At 39.7% G+C, this 19,855-nt stretch overlaps 1 protein-coding gene across 1 annotated transcript in view; it reads right to left on the reverse strand.

The window, feature by feature from the left end:
* The window catches only part of DCC (DCC netrin 1 receptor), a gene marked incomplete at both ends in the record, with an annotated part of 627,385 nt that overhangs the window by 12,355 nt on the left and 595,175 nt on the right, over positions 1-19,855 (reverse strand). The window contains 3 exons of the mRNA XM_080637247.1: positions 4,372-4,584; positions 13,690-13,845; positions 18,733-18,849. Of these exons, the coding sequence (XP_080493373.1) occupies positions 4,372-4,584; positions 13,690-13,845; positions 18,733-18,849 (486 nt within the window). The remainder of the gene's footprint in view (positions 1-4,371; positions 4,585-13,689; positions 13,846-18,732; positions 18,850-19,855) is intronic.

Genomic DNA, 19,855 nt, shown 5'->3' on the forward strand with positions numbered 1-19,855 from the left:
TCACTCTTCTCTTTTATGCCCCAAAACACCCAACATTGAAGATACAGGATTTTTTATATTATTGTTTTTTCTTTCTTTTCCCCCAAAGCAGCAAAGAAATAAATCTTGAGCACTTCACCTGCAGTGCAATCCTTCCCTTGCAGTCCCTGCCCAGAGGCAGTCTGGGACATACCTTACTGCTCAGCAGGGGAAAGGAAAATCAAGCTCAGTTTTGCTGTAAAATAAAGTGGTTTTAGCTCTGGGGTATCACTGAGTCATTCTAGGAAGACCTAGACCTAGACAATTTGGATTTCTAACTACACTGTTTAGGGGAAGAACCAAAACATGCAGCATTTTTACAGCTTCACAAAAGAGCCTGAAAAGGCTGAAGTTCTAGAACTGTGACATGATATAAACCCCACCACTTCACAGGCAGCATTTTCTATCACTGCACACTTGCTTCTGCAGAAGAAAAATGACCTCCTAATTCAGGTTCATTTAAAGTGCAGCTGATCATTAAGACCTAAAAGGAATTTTCATTTGTGAGGGGGAAAAAAATGTCTTTCCTGTCCATTTGTGGAATTTATGTCAGATCTATAACGCAATAAGCTCAACACTCCATCAAACATTTTCTATTTAGCCTGAAAGGGGGCTAAGTCGAATCACTTATATGCCTGTGTGTATGATTTGCAAAGGGGAGCAAGTACAGCCACAGTGGGGATTGGATTCTGACGCCTTCAGAATAAGTATTAGGAATCTCAAGTACTTGATCACAGAGCAGTGATGAAAAAGTGAGATCTCCTATAAAATATCAATGGGAACGGCTTAATGTGAAAAACCTAAATTTATTGGGCTCAAGGAAGAAAAAAAAAAAAGAAAAATGGCAGATTTAGCTCTGGATTAGGCTGATGTCATGACCCCAAAACCAGGAGCACGACCTTTTAAATATTCATTTGTATCCTCATGGCAGTATCTCCCACAACTGAATAACGATCTTTGTATGTCTTCTTTATGAAGCATGTAGAATATGACAGAGCATATAGAATATGACAGAGTTTAACAGCTAACTACAATGCCACTACAGAGATATAGTGAATAGATAAAATATTAGAGGAGAAACTTCCCTTTTAGCACCAGGTCAATTAAAGAGGCAAGAAAAAGCCCTGTGCTCATCTATTCACTGGGCAAGATCCAAATACTAATATTACAGGAGGGACAGTGTTAGATATTAGCTCCAGGACTATAATCTAAATACACAAATAGCTCTGGAGCTTCAGCATATGGTTGGCTTTGGGGCAGGCAATGGGGCTGGCTGAGGACCAGAGGATGCTGCCTGGCATCTCCATACAGGCTATTCTTTAAAAGGAGGTATAAAATGCAAAGGACTGGTGGAAGAAGAGCCTGCAAACCAGCAGTGAAAGGATTTCAAGGGAAATCTTCACTGAATTTCAGGTTCCTGCTTTTTAAAGTCTTTGCTGGAAATCCCTGTATCAACCTCTATGGTTCTCTGCTGCTTCTTGCCCTTCTAAATTCTGCAGTATTGCTCCATTAGTTATGTATTGTCTGAAGGGATAAGACACCTGAATAACATGACTTTAAAAAGTAGGATAGCAAAGTGAAGAGTAGTTTAATTGGTTTAAGTGATAATGAGTCCATTACTTATTGCCCTATTACTTTATTACATAGGACATGTAATAATGTCTTGAGTTTAAGAAAAATATGATGAAAAATTAATTAATTTTGTCTCTCAGGTTAAGGAAAGTAACAGTTATTCCGATGTGGGAATTTGCTAAGAGCTTTTTAAACCTGAGATGTCCCTAAGTAGGGTATAATTAGCAGAGATGGTCTATCAGGGGATTGTCTCATTTGGGCTGCAGATAGCTAGATCACCCTTGCTCTGCCAGAGGGGAATAGAGAGGAGTGACTGTGCAGGGATGTGCCAGTCATCCTTATAGGAGGTTTGTTCAAATGGAGAAATACATCAGAAAATTTGTAAAGTCATCTAATGGTTCGTGTTGGAAAGGACCTTAAAGATCACTCACTTCCAGCTTCCTGCCATTGACAGGGACATATTCCACTAGATTAGGTTTCTCCAATCCCCATCCAACCTGGCCTTGAACACTGCAAGGGATGGGGCAACCAAATGTCTTCAAAATTTCCCTTTCATGGTTACCTAACTATGGTTGAGATATCATACTCATACGTCATGTTAAATACTCAGAATTGCTGGTGAAATGAAGTGCTCTTTCTTGACATCTCTTTTTCAATGCCTTTTGTCTCCACTCCCATTTTCAGTGAAAAGAAGAGAGATCTGGATTCCAGAGGAGTGGGATTGAGGAGTGGGTGCTAGAAGAGCAACCTAGTTTTGAGGGGTCCTTTGCAGGACTGGGATCAGTTCTGCACACCCCACTCACTGCCTAGAGCAACAAAGAGAAGTTAACATTTATGAAAGAAAACATTCTACAGAAACTTGGTAAAAGGAGACATCAGTCTGGGTAATGACTCTGAGGACAAGTGCATTGAGACAAGCAACAGAAACCAAACATAGAGGGAAGTAAATAACCCCCAACACCACAAAATAGCCAGAAGCAGATCAGAAATGAAGCTATAAGCAATTCTGAATAGTAAAAATTGTGGTTTCAGTGTAATAATAAATACAATAGTTTGAAAGCCATCTAAAACCCAGCAACATGTTTTTGTCTATGTGACAGAGTTCAGAAAAACAGATTTTTTTATTGCTTTACCATTCACTTTATTTGTTTCCATTGCTTTATGGCAGATCATGCCATAAACTTTCAGTTCTCAATTTTACCTAATAACAAAGTTCTACACACTGCTGTAGGAAACACTGCATCTGCTTACTTGAGATTACTTGCTCAAAAAAAGGCAATTTTATTTTTCAGGATGATGGGATTCTTTATGAAGATAAACATATGAAGATATGAAGATAAAAATATGACGATTCTTTATGAAGATAACACACCGTGACTTCCTCTCTCTTTACCACACCCCCCAGTTATAATAGTTAAAATGTAAACTCTTGTTGACTTGTAGAGCAAATAGTCATTTTGAAGTAATCAGGCTTACTAGAGTAAGGCAAGTAGAATTGGATCCTCATAAAGTAAAATGTAGTACTACATAGAGATGAATAGGCTCTGTTATATATAAAAAATAATTCAGCACACTATTTGGCAAAAGCAGTTCTCCAGTAAATAAGGATTTATCTACTTCTGTCTGCTGTCAGGAACTGGATTACTTGCTGATGGATAGCAGGTGCTTCCAGTAAAAATGCAGAGATGTTTTGGTAGCTTGCTTGTTGCAAACATCGACCTAACATATGTTGCGTGGCAAGAAAGCTGTGCTCAGAAAACACTATTAGAATAGAAAAGAGTGAAACTGAAATCTCGAAGGTTCTCTGAGCTAAACTGGAGATTATCGAAGCTAAAGGAGCAGAAGTTAAAAAGAGAGACCAACATGCAGACCCTTTTTTTTCCCTTCTCAATAACTCTAGTAGTTAGGGATACTAAGGCAGATAGTGCTACTCATGTTATACCAGTTCACACGAAGAACAATTCTAGCACTGCACCTAGTTTATGGACAAAGCAGATACCAGATACATCACTACAGATGCATTCACTGGATCCAAGAGTGAATTTTAAAAACAGCTCTCTGGAAATGGTGCTGTTCCGGAAACAAACCCAGAAACGAGCTGGAAAGGCACCATTCCTTCTTGCTCTGCCATGCCCCCACCCGTGAACAAATGTTTCACTACAGCTGTTTAATCTAACCCTACCACCAGCCCACAGCCTCATTCAACGGTGTCACTATTCTAAAGCCTTTTTAAGAAACATATAGTAATTTTCTTCCTGTTCCTTGCACGCTTGCTATTTAATTTTTGAGTAGTTTGCACACTGGAGTGGGTTGCAGTCAGTTCTTTTCCAGCATACATAAATAGTTCTTTCATTATCCAAAAGGCAAGCCTTGAAACTAGAGTCAAGCATTTGGCACTGTTTCAAGTTACTGTAGCGTAACAGGAGACTGGAAACAAGACCAAGTGATTAATTTGGCATCTCGTTTAATTCATTTTTATCACTTACTTGTTAACTCTGATTTTAAGCTATTGCCTTGCTCTGAATTTTTATTCCAGATTGTCAGAATAAAATACCTGCTTACTATCATGTAATTCTATGATGATTCTATGTAACTGTACATAGAATCATGGAATGATTTGGGTTGGAAGGAACCTTAAAGGTCATCTAGTTTCAACTCTATCAGCACTTACAGATATTTCTTCAAGGTATGGGACTGTCTTGTGCTCTCTGTTTTCTCACGAATAGAAAGTCAGTGGTTCAGACAAGTGGTACCGGAGACTTTCCCCCCAATCACTCTTACCTGATTGAGAGAGAAGTGGTGTGTAAGGGACTTTCGGTTCTATTGCACTCATGGGTGGAGGTAGCAAGGGGTTGGCAAAGCTGCGGAGAGGGTGCGTAGGGCGGACGCAAGCGGTGGGGATGGTTCTGCTCGGGGCATCCTCGTTGCTGGAGTGCTCAGGCTGTGTCTGCGGCAGCAAGGGTGGCTGCTGTGGTGCTGGTCCTTCACTAACAGCTGCAAAAGAACAGTCAAAAAACCCCAAAGGACTGTTATTGATGTATATTTTATGTCCCATTTCCCACTTTTATGGTCATTTCCAACAGAAGGGACAGCATTAGCCTCCATTCTCCAAGAAGGTGCAGGAAATACGTAAACAGTTCCATCAAAAGTTATTGGCAGATAAATTAAAACCAGATGCTCCTCAGAGTGGTTGTGTGCCATCTGAAGCTCAAAATGTCTTCTTTAAAAAAACCCAAACCATAAAACCCCCAAGCATATTTTTATCCCCTTCTCTCTGTCTTTCATCTCTATGTGCTTTTAAATATTAAAAATATCAAAATATTAAAAATATAATATTATATTATATATAATATATAATATAATACTAATATAATATAATAAAATACAATATAATATAATATAAAATGATAAAAATATAAAAATATTAAAAATATTAAAAAGTACACATGGAGATTGAAACAAGCTATGACTATGGAAACTCATTATGTTCAGCATCACGGTACTGTTCTAGTCATAGTGGAGAAAAGCTTGAGACAAAGAAAAGACTTAATTAATTTCTACACAACCAATCACCAATATTGTTTTTCTTGAGATAGCTGTAACATTTAGTGTGCCAAAGCAGTAGGCTGCTGTTTTATTAGCCCATATTCACAGTCAATTTTTCAGAGATTTAAATGTTCCATGTCAACCTTCAAATATAAAAGACAGCTTTCTTATGTTCTGCAGAGTTTCTTAAAAGAAACTTTCAGTGTCAGCCCCTGTCATGGACTTTCCATGCCACAAAACATAAGAAAAACAAAGAAAACAAAAGAAAACAAAAGTTGAGACAAAGAGAAAAGCACTTTATTTCTGCAGCCCTCAAGAAAGTCACGTTGTGCCCAAACTATAAATTACAGGATGTGCATGGTCCACAGTGTTGTCTAACATCACCAGCACCATAAATGCAAAGAAAGGTGATTTGTGAACAGAGTTATCTTGAAATCTATTACATGCAAAATCCTCTAATCTTCCTGTCTAAAATCAGAACGTGTCTTATGGAGCATGTACAGTGAAGATGATGCTTCCAATGGGATGTATGACAACAAGAAGAAGCAGGATGAGCACTCACACACCGTGATGGCATTGCCCAGATTTATGGCACTGCCCTTCACCCAGCATTGACTCTTCCTCACAAAGAGAAATTCACTGCTGCTGTTCATAGCAGGAAACAATCCTGTACCAAGTTATTCAGACTTAAAGAAGTTTAAGAAAATAAAGATGGAAAAAATTATTCCAAAGAAACAGATTATTTTGTTCTTGTAAGAGAACTGCAATTGGAATAAACAAATCATTAAAATCTCTTACTGACCACTACACCTACCATGACAAGCAGAACTAGTTAAGAATTACAGGGAGAACAGATTGCAAGTCTGCTGTGGTGCTTTACGGATGGCAGCAAGAAGTTCAAAGAGAACAACCAGCCATTGGGATAATCTCCTCAGGGAAGTGGTGAGTCCCCAGCATTGGACAATGTTAAGATTCCTCTGGACAGGGTGCTGAGACATCAAGTCTAGGTCATGCTTTGGCTGGAAAGGTTGGACCAGATGATCCTTGAGGTCCCTTCCAACCTGGTATTCTATGATTCCATGATGCTATGATTCCCCATGACACAGAAAAGGGCTTGCCACTTCTGTTTTGTTCCTACTGCAGGAGAAGACCAGGCAAATTGATTTGGAAACACCACCTCTTACCTTCTTTTCAACACAAACCGTTCTGTGATTCTATGATTCTACGATTCTTTTCCACATCCTGCATCACGAGTGCTGTTGAGGCTTTCCTGGCCCTCAGGTCTGGGGCCTTTCCTGGCCCTTTCACAAGCTCCTGCCCCATGGCCCTAGGTAGCAGCACTGGAAAAAGTTCACAGAATCATAGAACGGTTTGCTTGGGAAGGAGCTTAAATCTCATCCAGTTCCAACCTTCTGCCATGGGCAGGGTCACCTTCCACTAGAGCAAGTTGCTCCAAGCCCTGTCCAATGTACGTTCTTCTCTTTGTGAGAGTTCCTGAAAGGCCTGACATTATTTGCAAGCAGAACAGGGGAAAGAATCAAACTGGTTACTGAAGAGACTGATCACAACAGGAACCTATTTAATTTGAGCCTGTTGGTGTTGTCCAAAGTCTCCACAGTATTTACGCCAGCCAGAATGGCTCACAGCACAGCAGTTAATCATGCAGCTTGCGGTATGAAACAGAAATCTAGGAAAAGCTCAACCTCTTATTGAAGAAAATAACCTTCATGACATATAGCTATCAGAATTAGTTATTATGCTGAGACCCAAAATGCTCCAGAGGATCTGGTTTCTTTCAGAGCCTTCTGCAACAATCAGAGCTCATTGTGTAAATAACACGCAATTACACAGCCAAGTCAAATCTCAAGGCATTTGATAATAATTAATGTCAGAGTATAGAAGTAATTACAACCTACTAAGAGGCAAAACAATTTTGAAAAATGGAAAGGAGGATTTTGCCTCATTTCCACAGCCCCATTTCTTGTTCCTAAGGCAATATCACAGAAAGGCCTGGCCAAATCAAACACCATAGATAGAAAGCCAATTACAGGATCAGACCAAAGTCAAAATCATCTACAGTTTGTTAAAGTTTGCTTTTCTGTGTCTCATTTTCCTTGTTTTAAGTTTTGCATTAACTTTAACTTTGCATTACCATGCCATTGCCCCGGCTCTGTTTTTCCATTTCCTTCCTTGCCCAGCAGACCTCTCTTTTCTCTGATGACTAAAATTCTTCTTAAGGAAGCCAGAAGTACTGAGGTTATTTGTAACAGAGTAAAGCAGGAATAATAGCTGAGCTCATTCTACCCTTATTTACTGCTCACACCTTCAAGAAGGTGCCACAGTGTTGCTGCTCTAGGCTACCATGGGTGTTGGGTTTTTCTCTCCCTTCACCCTGTATTAGGCAAGATGCAAAATAGTATGTGAGTCTCAAAGAAGTGAATGTTTTCTGGAGTAAAACCTTAGCAAGGTCTTTGCTTAAAGCAAAAATAAAACCTTTTTTCTATGCTCGTAGTCTCAAAATGTCTTCCGACCTGTTTATTGAAGTCTGAACTTCCTATGGAGCCCAGCATTTTTCACTGTGTCCTTAAGGACAGTTTATTTGGAAGGCTCTTGACCTGTTCGGAGAAAGAAGTAAACCAGACACTTACTGCTACTCACCATCAAATACCTTCTTGGTATTTTCCACAGTGATGCTCTGAGATAACAAAGCTTTATCAGCTTTACCAGGTAGCATCAGCGTAATGGTCCCTGCATTAAAAGGCTATTAAATTACTGTATTACAGTATGGATATGTTTTATCTTAAAGATTTAGTTGTAAAAGCTGGAGACCTACATAACCATTATTATACAAAAGATTTCAGGTTATCCTCCAGCTATGACTGAAGAGAAAGGTGTGATGACTCTATTAAAATTAGAAGCTAGTGCTGGGATTTAAATATTGAAGGTAAGTGGTCTAATGAAGGTGTGCTTCATGCTTGAGAAGACATTTTTCTAAAGCAAGATGTGCATGCTTGCAGACATAATGAGAACCATCAATTTACAATCCACTCAAGTCCCTGCAGGAAGAGAGGATAGATTGTTTATTTGAAGGATGGATGAAGATGAGCACATTGCTACTGCTGCCTGCATTCCCTACCTCAATTCTCTGCCTAGCAGCCAGATATTTGCCTTCATACACCTCAACAGAACTGCCCGGGAATTCTGATTATTTCTACTGATCGAATTGCTACTTTTGTTTTTTGTTTGTTTTCACAGAAAGTAGACTCCCTATTGGCCTTTAAGATGGAGCAGACAATACCATACTGCATTACAATTGTGATCTTTTGCTCCTGAATTTAGTAAAATATTTTTGCCAAGTAAAGAAAATACTATGCTATACATGAAGATGTGTTCTAAAGCCCAGTAAAACCAATTAGGGTTTCATTCCTTCGGGGAAACTTTGGATAAAGCCCTACTTGCATTATTTTTATAGGCAAGGAACATTGAGAACAAGCTTTCTTTGAACTCAGTAGCCATGGACACTGCTCACCAAGCAGAAGAATAAATATCTGATACAAACTCTTTTGATCTTCCCTTTGCTTTTGCATAATTGTTAGTTGGCACAGTGCTCTTAAACAGTTTAATGAATTTAAATCTCTGAACATATTTTTACATTGTGTATCTCTATTAACAAATAACATTGGAAATATTCACACTCGGATTTGTATCTTTGCAGTCTGAGGTAATGAAAAAATCAATACGGATTGAAAACAAAAGGTAGTAACAATTCAAAGAATGTGGTGGTAGATGGAACTTAAAATGACTGAATTTTATTCTGCGTCTGCTAATGACTTTCTGTGTGGTTTTGAACTTACACAGGTTGTAAATATTATGTGACCAAGACTATTTACCTGTGTAATGCTGACAAATCAGGGCCTCATTCCTGTTGGGATCTTTGGATGTTGTTGTAGCCCAAGCAGGAATGTGGTTTTTTTAGCATGCTTATTGTCAGGTTACTATTATTGTGCAATTTCAGATACATCCCAAAGAATACCTTTGGGGAAAACTTAAAAAATAGCTAATCTAAACCTGAATCATGCCAAAATGATAGGTAGTTAAATCCAAAAATAAGGTACTGAAAAAAAACAAATTACTCTGCTGTTGGTTCAGTTTCTAAAGGAAAACAAAGGAAGTGAGGGGCTAAGCAGGACCCACAACTCCATTACAGCTCTTACTGCACTTCCGTGAGATGTTGCAACCCAAACCAGACTGTTGAATAAAAAATACTATTTCCATTCAATCCGTAATGCAGCTCCTATGGTAGAAGGGATTTAAGCTTCCCAGCTGGATAAGCTCAGTGCAGAGCTGACAGAAAGCCAGCTCCAAGAGGAAATGTGCTCAGAAAATATTTGCTTTAGTGCATCTCACTTTATCAGATTAATGATACATAAAGTTATCTCCGCTCCGTAAACCTTTTTCTATGGCTATCTCAAGCTATCAATGTAACTGTTATTTTATTGTTCCGGGTTACACAATTTTCAGCCTTTCCTTTTAATACTAGTAAATAATGCATCTTTATTTAAAAAAACCCCACCATATTTTCCAGACATCCAAGTGTTCATCGCACGGATTATTAGGGCAATACACTGATGAAGAATTTCTTCCCCAAAGGGTGTTCAGGCATTGGAACAGGCTGTCCAGGGCAGTGGTGGAATCACCATCCCCAGAAGTGTTCATAAACCATACAGATGAGGCCCTTAGTGACATGGTTTAGTGGTGGACTTCATAGTCCTGCGGTAAAGCTTGAACTTGATGACCTTCAAGGTCTTTTCCAACCTGGTTGGTTCTATGATTCTATGAATGGCTCCTTCTAAAAATGGTGCTGTTAGACCAGTTGTAATCTTTAGGGTTACCATAAGACAAGTATTCTGCCTTTTGTAAAGGTGTGATCAGGATGGGACCAGAACAGTGTCTGCTTATGCTGACCAGTGTGTGGATGGAGATGTGGCATGACAGGCCCTCCCAAGTGGGAGATGGTTTCCTCCTGCTCTCTTCTTTTCCCACTGGAGACCATGATGACTCAGCACCTCTAGTAGTCATGGTAGAGTTGAAAGAGAGCATCTTCTTCATTCTGTAAGTCATGGCAAGCTAGGCATGTCACCATCTCCTACATGCCATGATAACATTGTGAACAGTGACTGCAACCAGGCTCTGGAGAAGACTGAAAGAGTAGAGTAGCTGTGGGAAGGATTGCTGACTGGGCAGCAGTCATTTTATTATGACTCAGAGATATTTTCTGGCTGGAAAAAATATTATTTAACAGTTGTACTTTATGGCTGGTTGGGTTAGCAGCAGTAGTCAAACAGGCAAGACAGCTTACTGTTCAATCTCTAGCTGGGGTCTGACTCTCCTTGCCTTGTTTTTTCAGTTCCCTCTTCAGTGGAACATTTGTCCTAAAGATAAGTTTGAGCACTCAAATCTTTGGGTCAATGAAAAAAGCCTTCAGAAACAGAAGAAGGTATTCAAGCATTGTCTGTGAGGCAGGATGCCAAGCATCACCCTCACTAATGGCATGGCATATGATTTATTCAAGGATTGCTACGTCTTGATCAATAGGGTGCTCGGTCATGCAGTACCACAGGTAGGGTCTGCCTCAGAGGAATTATTGCTAAGTATTTCTTTTTCAGGCACAGCTGCAATTGGTCAAATATCATGTGAGTTTTTCACTGAGGAGTAAAACACACAGAAAAAGCTGTAGGAATTGGCTCTATAATCTCTTTAACTGCTAGTTGTTCTCAATAGCATGATCATAATAAGAAAGCTGCCAAAAATAAACAAATTCTAAGAGTTAAGAGGAATTTTGTGGATCTACCCTCATTTTCTGCTGCAGTGAGGTGGGAGGTGAGGCAGTGGGAAGCAAGCCATAAACAAAGCAGATGCTTTCGAGTTGGATGCGCCGGAGGTTGACCGCTCTTCCAGATGGGCTGGCATTCAGCAGCAACAGCACTGGTGCTCTGAAAAGCTTCAGGCACCGTTTTAGAAATACACTTTTATATCCCTTCATCCCTTCTTGGACTGGAAAGTAATGAACACTGACAATATATAAACCCAGAGAAGTGCTTGGATGGTTCTGATAGTGTCAAGTGTCACTAGAAAGCAAACACTATCTCCACGTCCTTGTCTGTGCCTTCACTTCATTGTCCTAGGGGTGAAAATGTAAGGCACAGTGAAGGAAGAGATATTCATTTAGAGGTATTCTGTATGGTCCATGAGCTTTGAAACTCAATAGCCTTCACCAGAGAGCGCAACTGCAATACCTCTAATAGGCTGTCATTGCACATAGTAACTAGCTTAGATAATTTATAAATACCATGCAGCCTTGATTACACAGACCTCAGCAGTCTGAAATAGCCATTAGCCAAACAAGGCTGTCTACTGCTTTTGAATTATTTCATGGAAAACTGCCCCAATTATCTGAAATCTTCACTGCTTGAGCTTTTTCAAGGCCCATCAGGTCTTCTGAATAATTAAAGCTGCTTTGTATTCAAGCTTCTTGCAGAAACCTTTTGTGTATTAGCAATCTTCTGTTAAACTCTCAAGTGTGCAGCACTTGAAAGATTTGGTCAAACCCACACTTTCCTATACAGACCTTCTCCCAGGAGCTGCCATTGGATCCAAAAAGGACTTCCTCTTCTTGAAAATATCATCTCCAGACTACTACACGCATAAATCCAGTGTCTGGCTCAGGCAGAAGCTGGATGTGCCAGGAATGTGTGATTTTGAGGGTTGTGCCTAACACATTTCTCAGCAATGGTGTCCCAGCCACCACTCCATATGGTATTTACCAGGAGAGCCGCCTCCATCCCTGAAACATCAGCAGAACTACCAAAACCTCCCTCACTTTAGCAGCTTGACTTTGGATCTGGAGACAGGAGAAGTTCAGGTCCTTTTATGAGCAGGTCAAGATGACGATAGCTGAGCAAATAATTCAATTATGCTTTTTTCATCTCCATGATCAGGCACACGGTATTTAATTATATTTTTATTCCCCAACATCTAATGTTTGTCAAGCAAGAAAGTGAATCTACTTTGTTTGTGCATGGCATTTGTGGTGAGTTTGGTATTAATTTAAGCAGAAGATCTAAACCTGATTAGGCCAGTGAGGCAGTCCAAAGAAATTGCCATCTAGCTTTGGCAAGACCTCCACAACCACACTGAGAAAAGCAGCAATCGTAGACTCATAGAATGGTTTGGAATGAAGGGACCCTTATGCTCCTCCAGTTCCAACCCCTGCCAAGGGCAGGGACACCTTCCACTGGAGTAGCTTGCTCCAAGCCCCTGTGTCCAACCTGGCCTTGAACACTGCCAGGGATGGGGCAGCCACAGCTTCTCTGGGCACCCTGGGCCAGCGCCTCAGCACCCTCACAGGGAAGAGCTTCTGCCTAAGAGCTCATCTCAGTCACTGAATTTAGGCAATATGGAATGGTATTAGAGTTATGCACAGTACACCTGAACGCAGTTTTTACCTACAATCCTACCACTGGATTTCAATCACCCATCCCCCAGGACCTGTCAGAACTGATGGAAAGCAACTATCAAATAGTAGGAAAAAAATCAGTCATTTCAATAAGAGTTCCCCGTGGACAAGCAGCACAGATTCTATGTGATGTGAAAAAGGCATGAGTAACAGATTGACATCAATCTGTCAATAATTCAGACTCGATACGCACTAGAGTTAAGGGAGGATTGTAAGAAAATACAAGCCCTCTGACTATAAGTAATATGCCAGAGTACACTTCTTAGGCTTGAACAAAGAGCAGATGGCTGTCAGTGTGACAAGGTATTACCAGTAAACTGAGAAGATGAGGCTCTGAGTGTGCACTCTCCACAGATCACGATAAGGTGAAGAATAGTTATGGGAACACACAAACCACAGATCTATAGCTCCAGAGGAGTAAATATGAATACAGAGCTCAGTCTAGAGAAGAGACAAGTGATGTGAGGACAACAGTATTCATGTATAAAAGGATCTGTTAAAGGAAGAAAATAAACTGTTCTCAATGCCTGCTATAGCTGAATCAAGAAACAACTGGCTTACATTTTAGCAAGTTAGATATTAAAGAAAAAGTTTCTAGCTGTGAGGGCAGCTAAGCCTGGTAAGACACTGTGTGGAAAGGTCATGTAAGTGCTATCATGGATGATTTTAATGAGCGATGATACTAGATTCTGTGTTGGAATGAAGAAGAGCTTTTGAAGCCCGCATTTTTCTGGAGCATCCTTATGAATAAAGCGAAGGAAGATGAAGTATAGTGAAATGACTGAAAGACCTGCAGAAAAGACAAGTTTGGACTAGAGAGGCAGTGATTTTTAACTTTCAAGGTATTCAGTAGACTGAACACCAGTTGCGGCCTCTTCTCCACTTGGGATTTATAGGCTTCCTGTGGCTGCCTCTTGGGGCTTATTGTGGCTCCAGCATGATTTGCATTGGCTAGAGCTTATGCATTCCAGTGATAGAAAGCAACTTATTTTGAAGCACTTTAATAGCAAAGAGAAGAAGAAAAGCACTGTACTGACTTCTTCCTGGTCCAAAGGTCCTGTCCATGGAGAGGGTTGGGAATGGCACTGGACGAAGGGTGAATTGCGGGTGCGGGTATCCACAGGTTGGGGATGGCAGGATTCCAGGGTACTGGGCACTTTCTAGTGTTGGCACTGGAATGGCACTGACCACAGCTAAAAGGAAAGAAAGAGAATGAGGTTAAATGAGTGCTTTCGGAAAACAGAAACAAAAACATCCTTAGAGGATCAGTAGGGAACCAGAAACGACAGCAAAGTACCCAAATGCTTGGTATAAAACAAGTCTCTGCCTGCAGAAGCTACCTCTGTATACAGAAATATTTGGTATACATTGGAGAACTGCAAGTGCAGCCTGCAATTAGTTATCTGTAAAATTAAATGGCTTTTTCTCTGTGTTCCAGCCATTCAGCCACATTTTGGGGTGCGCTTTAGATCCCTTGAGAAGTAAGTGAGTGAGAAGGAATGGACCATGCAATTTGAGAGCTTGTTCCAGTTGTCTGAGCACAGGTCCCTCGTGCCATTTCTGATGCCTTAGGAGAGCCTGCTGCCTTCACCTGCTGCTCTGAGGAGCGTGGGCTCCTCTGACTCTTCTATTACATCTGACAGCTTCACAACCAGTGTCCCTGATGTAGGATGTCCCCAGTGGCACAAGACCGCCATGTTTACCCATCACCTGAGGCTGCCCAGGCATCATTCCCCCCTTAAGAATGTTCCAACGTGTAAGGAAGAGGGATGAAAGGTACAAGCTAGAAGTCTGAAACTGAAGTTGAGTTGTGTTGAATATAAATGAAACACTTTGATTTGAAAACTGGGATCGCAGTTTGATGAATCCAGGCTTTTCTGTGAGTTCTTTCCCCCATTTTCAACCATCGTTGCTTGAAGAATGGGTGATAATAATGTTGTCCAAATAATAAATTTCTTTTAGGAATTATTGAAACTCCCATTGAAGTTTTTTCTAGCTAAACAATACACAGAGTTTTCTGGCTCATAGGTGATAAGGTTTGTCTTATCTAGCATCTTTCACACATGAATTACAAACAGTGCTGTAGACTTTAAGATAGTCATTACAATTACTTCTAGCTCCTACTATATCCATTGTAGAGGGTGACAAACAGGGCTACCTGCTCAAGGTCACACAGGAAGGCAAGATGGTGCCAAGGCTATTTTTAAGTGCTGGGCTTTCAGCAAGAGAAAGCTGCACTTCCAGAAGTAATGGGCAAGTGATGAAGAAAACTCATGAACAAATGCTAACATGGGTGATTTGAGTTGTCTGGGTTCAGTCAATCCACTTGTAGAAGAGCATTTCTACTATTCAGGTATTTCATTCTGTCTGTATAAGACATTTTTATTGACAATATTTATAGCATTGCTGCTACAGTGACAAATATTACTCTTTATTGAATCATATTAAAGAACAGCTTGCTTTTCCAAGTCCATTCCTTCATTTGTTTTTAGTGTGTAGGTACCTAGCACTTTCATTTTTAAAATAAGACAGTATTGCTATTCATTGCAGTACTCTATTGCAGAGAAGCCAGAGTAAAGCTAACATCAAACATTTTCAATAAATCTTTGTGATTTCAAGCAGATATGACAACAAATTTGTTCTGTCGTAGCCTGTCAGCACTTGAATTTGCACTTAATATTGATATACTAAGACACTGAAAACAGAAATTCCCTGACCAAATCATGGAGCTCCCTAAACACTGGTCTACATTTAAAATGTACTGTATCATGTGAGAAAGCAGCACCCAAGAACAGCTTACAGGAATGACAAAGTAGGACAGTTTGAATTGTATTCAAGCACCCCAGAGGCTCCCAAAGCAACTGAGTCGACATGTTCATATTTCCTCGAGAAAAAGAATTGTTGTGATTTTCTGTCATTTTAAGGAGGGGGATAAACAGAAAAAAACCTCCCCTCAAAACATAACTGAAATCTCTTTCCAAACTGATTTACTCTGTGAGAATTTCATTTTCATCTTTCATAAGTAAAGATGACAGACAGAAAACAGGGTATAATACTTGAATGTGATAGCTGCAAAGACTTTCTCAATTAATTTTCATTAAAACATAGAATAAACTAGGTTGGAAAAGACATTTAAGATCATCAGATCCAACCAGTCTCTATCAATAGTTTATTATGATGCTTTGACTGCCGCAGTATGCCAACAAGCGTGTGCTTCTGCACCTGCAGTATTGCATAATCCCACCATCAACATTAGAAATGGACTTTTCCCATTTTCTGTTATCTTCTTGTACCAAAATTTATCATTAATTTGGTGTTGCCAGTTTTTTGCTACCCTCTGTGCAAGGATTGGTTTGGGATTAGAGATATATAGAATCATAGAATCATTGAATAGTTAGGGTTGGAAAGGACCTTAAGATCATCCAGTTCCAACCCCCCTGCCATGGGCAGGGACACCCCACACTAAACCATGTCACCCAATGCCTCATCCAACCTGGCCTTGAACACCGCCAAGGGTGGAGCATTCACAGCCTCCCTGGGCAACCCATTCCAGTGCCTCACCACCCTCACAGTAAAGAATTTCTTCCTTAGATCCAATCTAAACTTCCCCTGTTTCAGTTTTAACCCATTACCCCTTGTCCTGTTACTACAGTCCCTGATGAAGAGTCCATCCCCAGCATCCTACACCTTGAAATGCCAGAGAAGGGAGCTGACCCTCAGAAGGACATGGTGTTGGGCAGGGATCAATTAAACAGTAGGGAAGGAAAGGACTGGCAATGGGAAGCTTGAGGAGCTCCTCATCACTGATGTCTTTTCCTCTCCATACAACAGCCTTGGTATTTGTGACTCCCTGTATTTCAGTTGCATTAGAGCTGTCAAAGATATCACTAAAACCTTATCAAATTTATCTGGTTTATGCTCCTTTCACTTCAGTTAGCAGAAGCACAGTATGGAGTGTATTTGTTCTCAAAGACTGCAAATAATGATTATTGAGACAAGCATGAATACTTCCAGATTTGGTATTTAACAATTAAAAATATGCATTTTTTACTTCAGAATTACATTGTTGCTTCTTTCATCTATTTAATCACTCACTGCTGACAATTTCAGCATCAAGCAAAGGGAGAGAAATTAATTAAAACATCTAATCTGACAAAGCCTCAGTTTTATCTTCTGGGAAAAAAACAACCATATTCAGCATAACCCAGCCTGCACAAATGCACAAATAAGACTTTCATAAATCAGAGTTTAATTATTTGCAAACAATCATAATATGCTGTTGCTGTAGGTTAGATAGATATTGTTGTAAATATAAATAAGAAAAGATCCTTCCTAAAAATGCATCATTTGACTGAAAGAACTAAATATGTTTAAGAGCATTTTTAGCTATAAGCTATGGAACAGCTTTTTGTTGACTGGACTTAACTAACACTGCTATTGACCCATTGTAATTAAGATTGATTTGTTTCTGATTTTGCTTACATCACTCCAAGTCTATTAATTTTCTTGGACTGCTGCCCTCCTTCAACTCAGAGGGAACCCCACTGAAAGAAAGGCAAATTGTCTGACTGTGAAATTAGTGGGAATATGTCCCAAAACATGGCCAGGTAGTGTAAAAGGTCTCTTTGCCTCATCCCACAGATCTGTCTTCCACATCATGAAGAGTGTGGAGGCTGAAATGCAGCGACATGTCCAGCCCAAGGTTTGAAGAACTGGAATTCATTCTCTCCCTGGGCACCTGGGTACTGAAGCTGAGCAGCACGACCTGAAATGCACCCGTGGCAAACACAAATTAAGGGAACCAAACTAGCTCCTAGTAAGCAATTTCCTGAACAAAGCCATGGTAGGTTATTCTCTCTTCTTCATTCAGTTCCTTCTATTATTATTTTTTTTTTTTAATATACCATTTGTGATGTGCTTTTCCACAAATCTACAAATAGGCACTTACATTTAACCATCAGGGCTAGAGAGAAATCCTGTGATGAAATGGATTTCTGTCAGTATATGTTCATTTTTCTTAACCCAGGCTATTCATACAAATGTACCAATTTCTGTAGATTTTTGATCAGGTCTATTTTGTGAGGTCAAAGGTAGAACTTCCAGCTCAAAGCTGAGAGCTACCAAGACATTGATCACAGGGCTGCTCAGAGGAAAGGTGGAGACCCAAAGCCTTATACTCAATCAGGAACTTGATGAGTGCCAAACCGGCACGTGTGGGGTCTCATTTATATCTTTTCTGTGCTCAGCTGTGAAACAAGGTTGCATCAGATATTTAGTAAGTAAGGTCTGCATGATGGGAGAACCTACCTAATGCTCTCCCGCCTTCTTGTTTTTGTCGTGCACTTTGCTGCTTTGAAAAAGATTCACATAATCTATGTGATTTGTTCAATGATAAATGCAACTGTGGTCACTAAAATTCAACACCAATCAAAACCATCTTTTTTCTAATTTATTTGGTTTTGTAAGAAAGCTGCTCAATATTAAAAAAGCACATAGTGTGTGGGCAGCTACTAGAGACAGACAAAAATATAGCAGAAATTGCAATAATGTCCAATTGATTATAATTATTGATAATAATGATGATATTAATGATAGCAATGGAAATAGTAATAGCAGTAGGAATAACAATACTAACATAGTAATAGTAATAGTAATAATAATAATATCACAATTCACGTCTGTGTATTGCAAAGCCTTCTGCTGTGTCAGCTTTAAACTTTTGCCCCTGTTTTTAAAGTTTTATAGTAGCGATACAAAAAGATTTATCCGTCCCTATCCTCCTGGTAAAATAGAAACATTGGCTGTTTAGGCTTAGCCAAGGCTGAGTCTAGCAGAAACATGATTCATGAATTCTCTTTATAGTTTTTCCATGGATGTGTTGTGAAGCTCTGGCAAGCTTCCAGGCCTTTTATATATTTCTCTACTTCTTTTTTTTTTTAAGATGATGAAAACATCGTTAATGCTATTTGACTTTATGAGGCATAACTAGATCATATTCGAAAGATTGCATAAGATCTTCAAATGGGTGAGCACAGCTTGCAGGGTGCAGAATGGGGCTGGGGGAAGGTTCTTGAACTCACAAGGGTTGTTTGGTTGTGAATCCATGGGGATCATGAGCTTGGCACGGGTGGCTCTGCGGGCAGCAAGTGAGCGCTCCAACGTGGACATGCTGCTTCCAACATCTTCTGTCTCAGGACCTACAGAAAACCAACACAATAGCTCAGCTGAAAAAGCTGTAAATGAATGTTTCTCTTCACCTTATGTCTAGAAGATAAATAGGTTGGGGTTTTTTGTTTTCAGTATTCAGTTATTTTAACCGATCATTAAGCACCACCTGCAAAGAGCTGCACAGAGTATTCTGGCTGCCTTATCTGAATAGAATTATTGCTTATATTTTTCTGTAAGAGAATTAAGATATCATGTCCCTTTTTTCTTTGTCTCCAAAATTATCTTGGATACCCCATTCTCTTGCTAAAAATAAGACATTTTCTCATAGCTTCCCAGTTACAAACTTCTTTAAAAATTCAAGTGTCAAGACAAGAAAAATCTGTGTAAATTCAGGTACCTAAAAAACCCTGCAGCAAAGAACCGGTCTTTCAAATATATCTGAAGCATGTAAATGACCTTCCTTGTGAGATGCCATGAAGTCTCATGTTCTGGCTCTTCAGTAATTCATGGTGTCTTTTCCAAACTGTGCATTTTATTTTTCTACAGAAACCAGGGCATATGAATGATGTGCCTGGATCTGCCCTTTATTCGGTCCTGGATCACAGCTAGCACATCTAGATCAGAGAAATGAGTTATGCTGCCTAATGTCCAAATCAACTCTCCCAGTACCTACATAAATTAGATGTTCTGTTTAAGTACTGAAATAAGGATGCTCTAACTTAGTCACATCAGTAAAGGATACTTTAAGTATTCAAAAAGTATAGAGAATACACTTGTCAGAAAGAAAGTGTGCTTGAAATTGCACGTTGGATGGAGTAATTTGCAAGAGTAAAAGTTGCATTTCTGTCTTCCATATGTATGAATAACATATATATACATGTTCATACCATATATGAACCTGATAACTGGTCAGTTTAATAACGTCGTGCAGTTACGCTTAATATTTGCACACAGTATTCAGCTCCGATGTACCCAAGTAAACACATTTTCCTTAAAAAACAACAGAAAAAAGATTTGCCTCTTTTTCTGACTTTC

The sequence above is a fragment of the Psittacula echo genome (genome assembly GCF_963264785.1).
Source record: "Psittacula echo genome assembly, chromosome: Z".
Classification (NCBI taxonomy): domain Eukaryota; kingdom Metazoa; phylum Chordata; class Aves; order Psittaciformes; family Psittacidae; genus Psittacula; species Psittacula echo.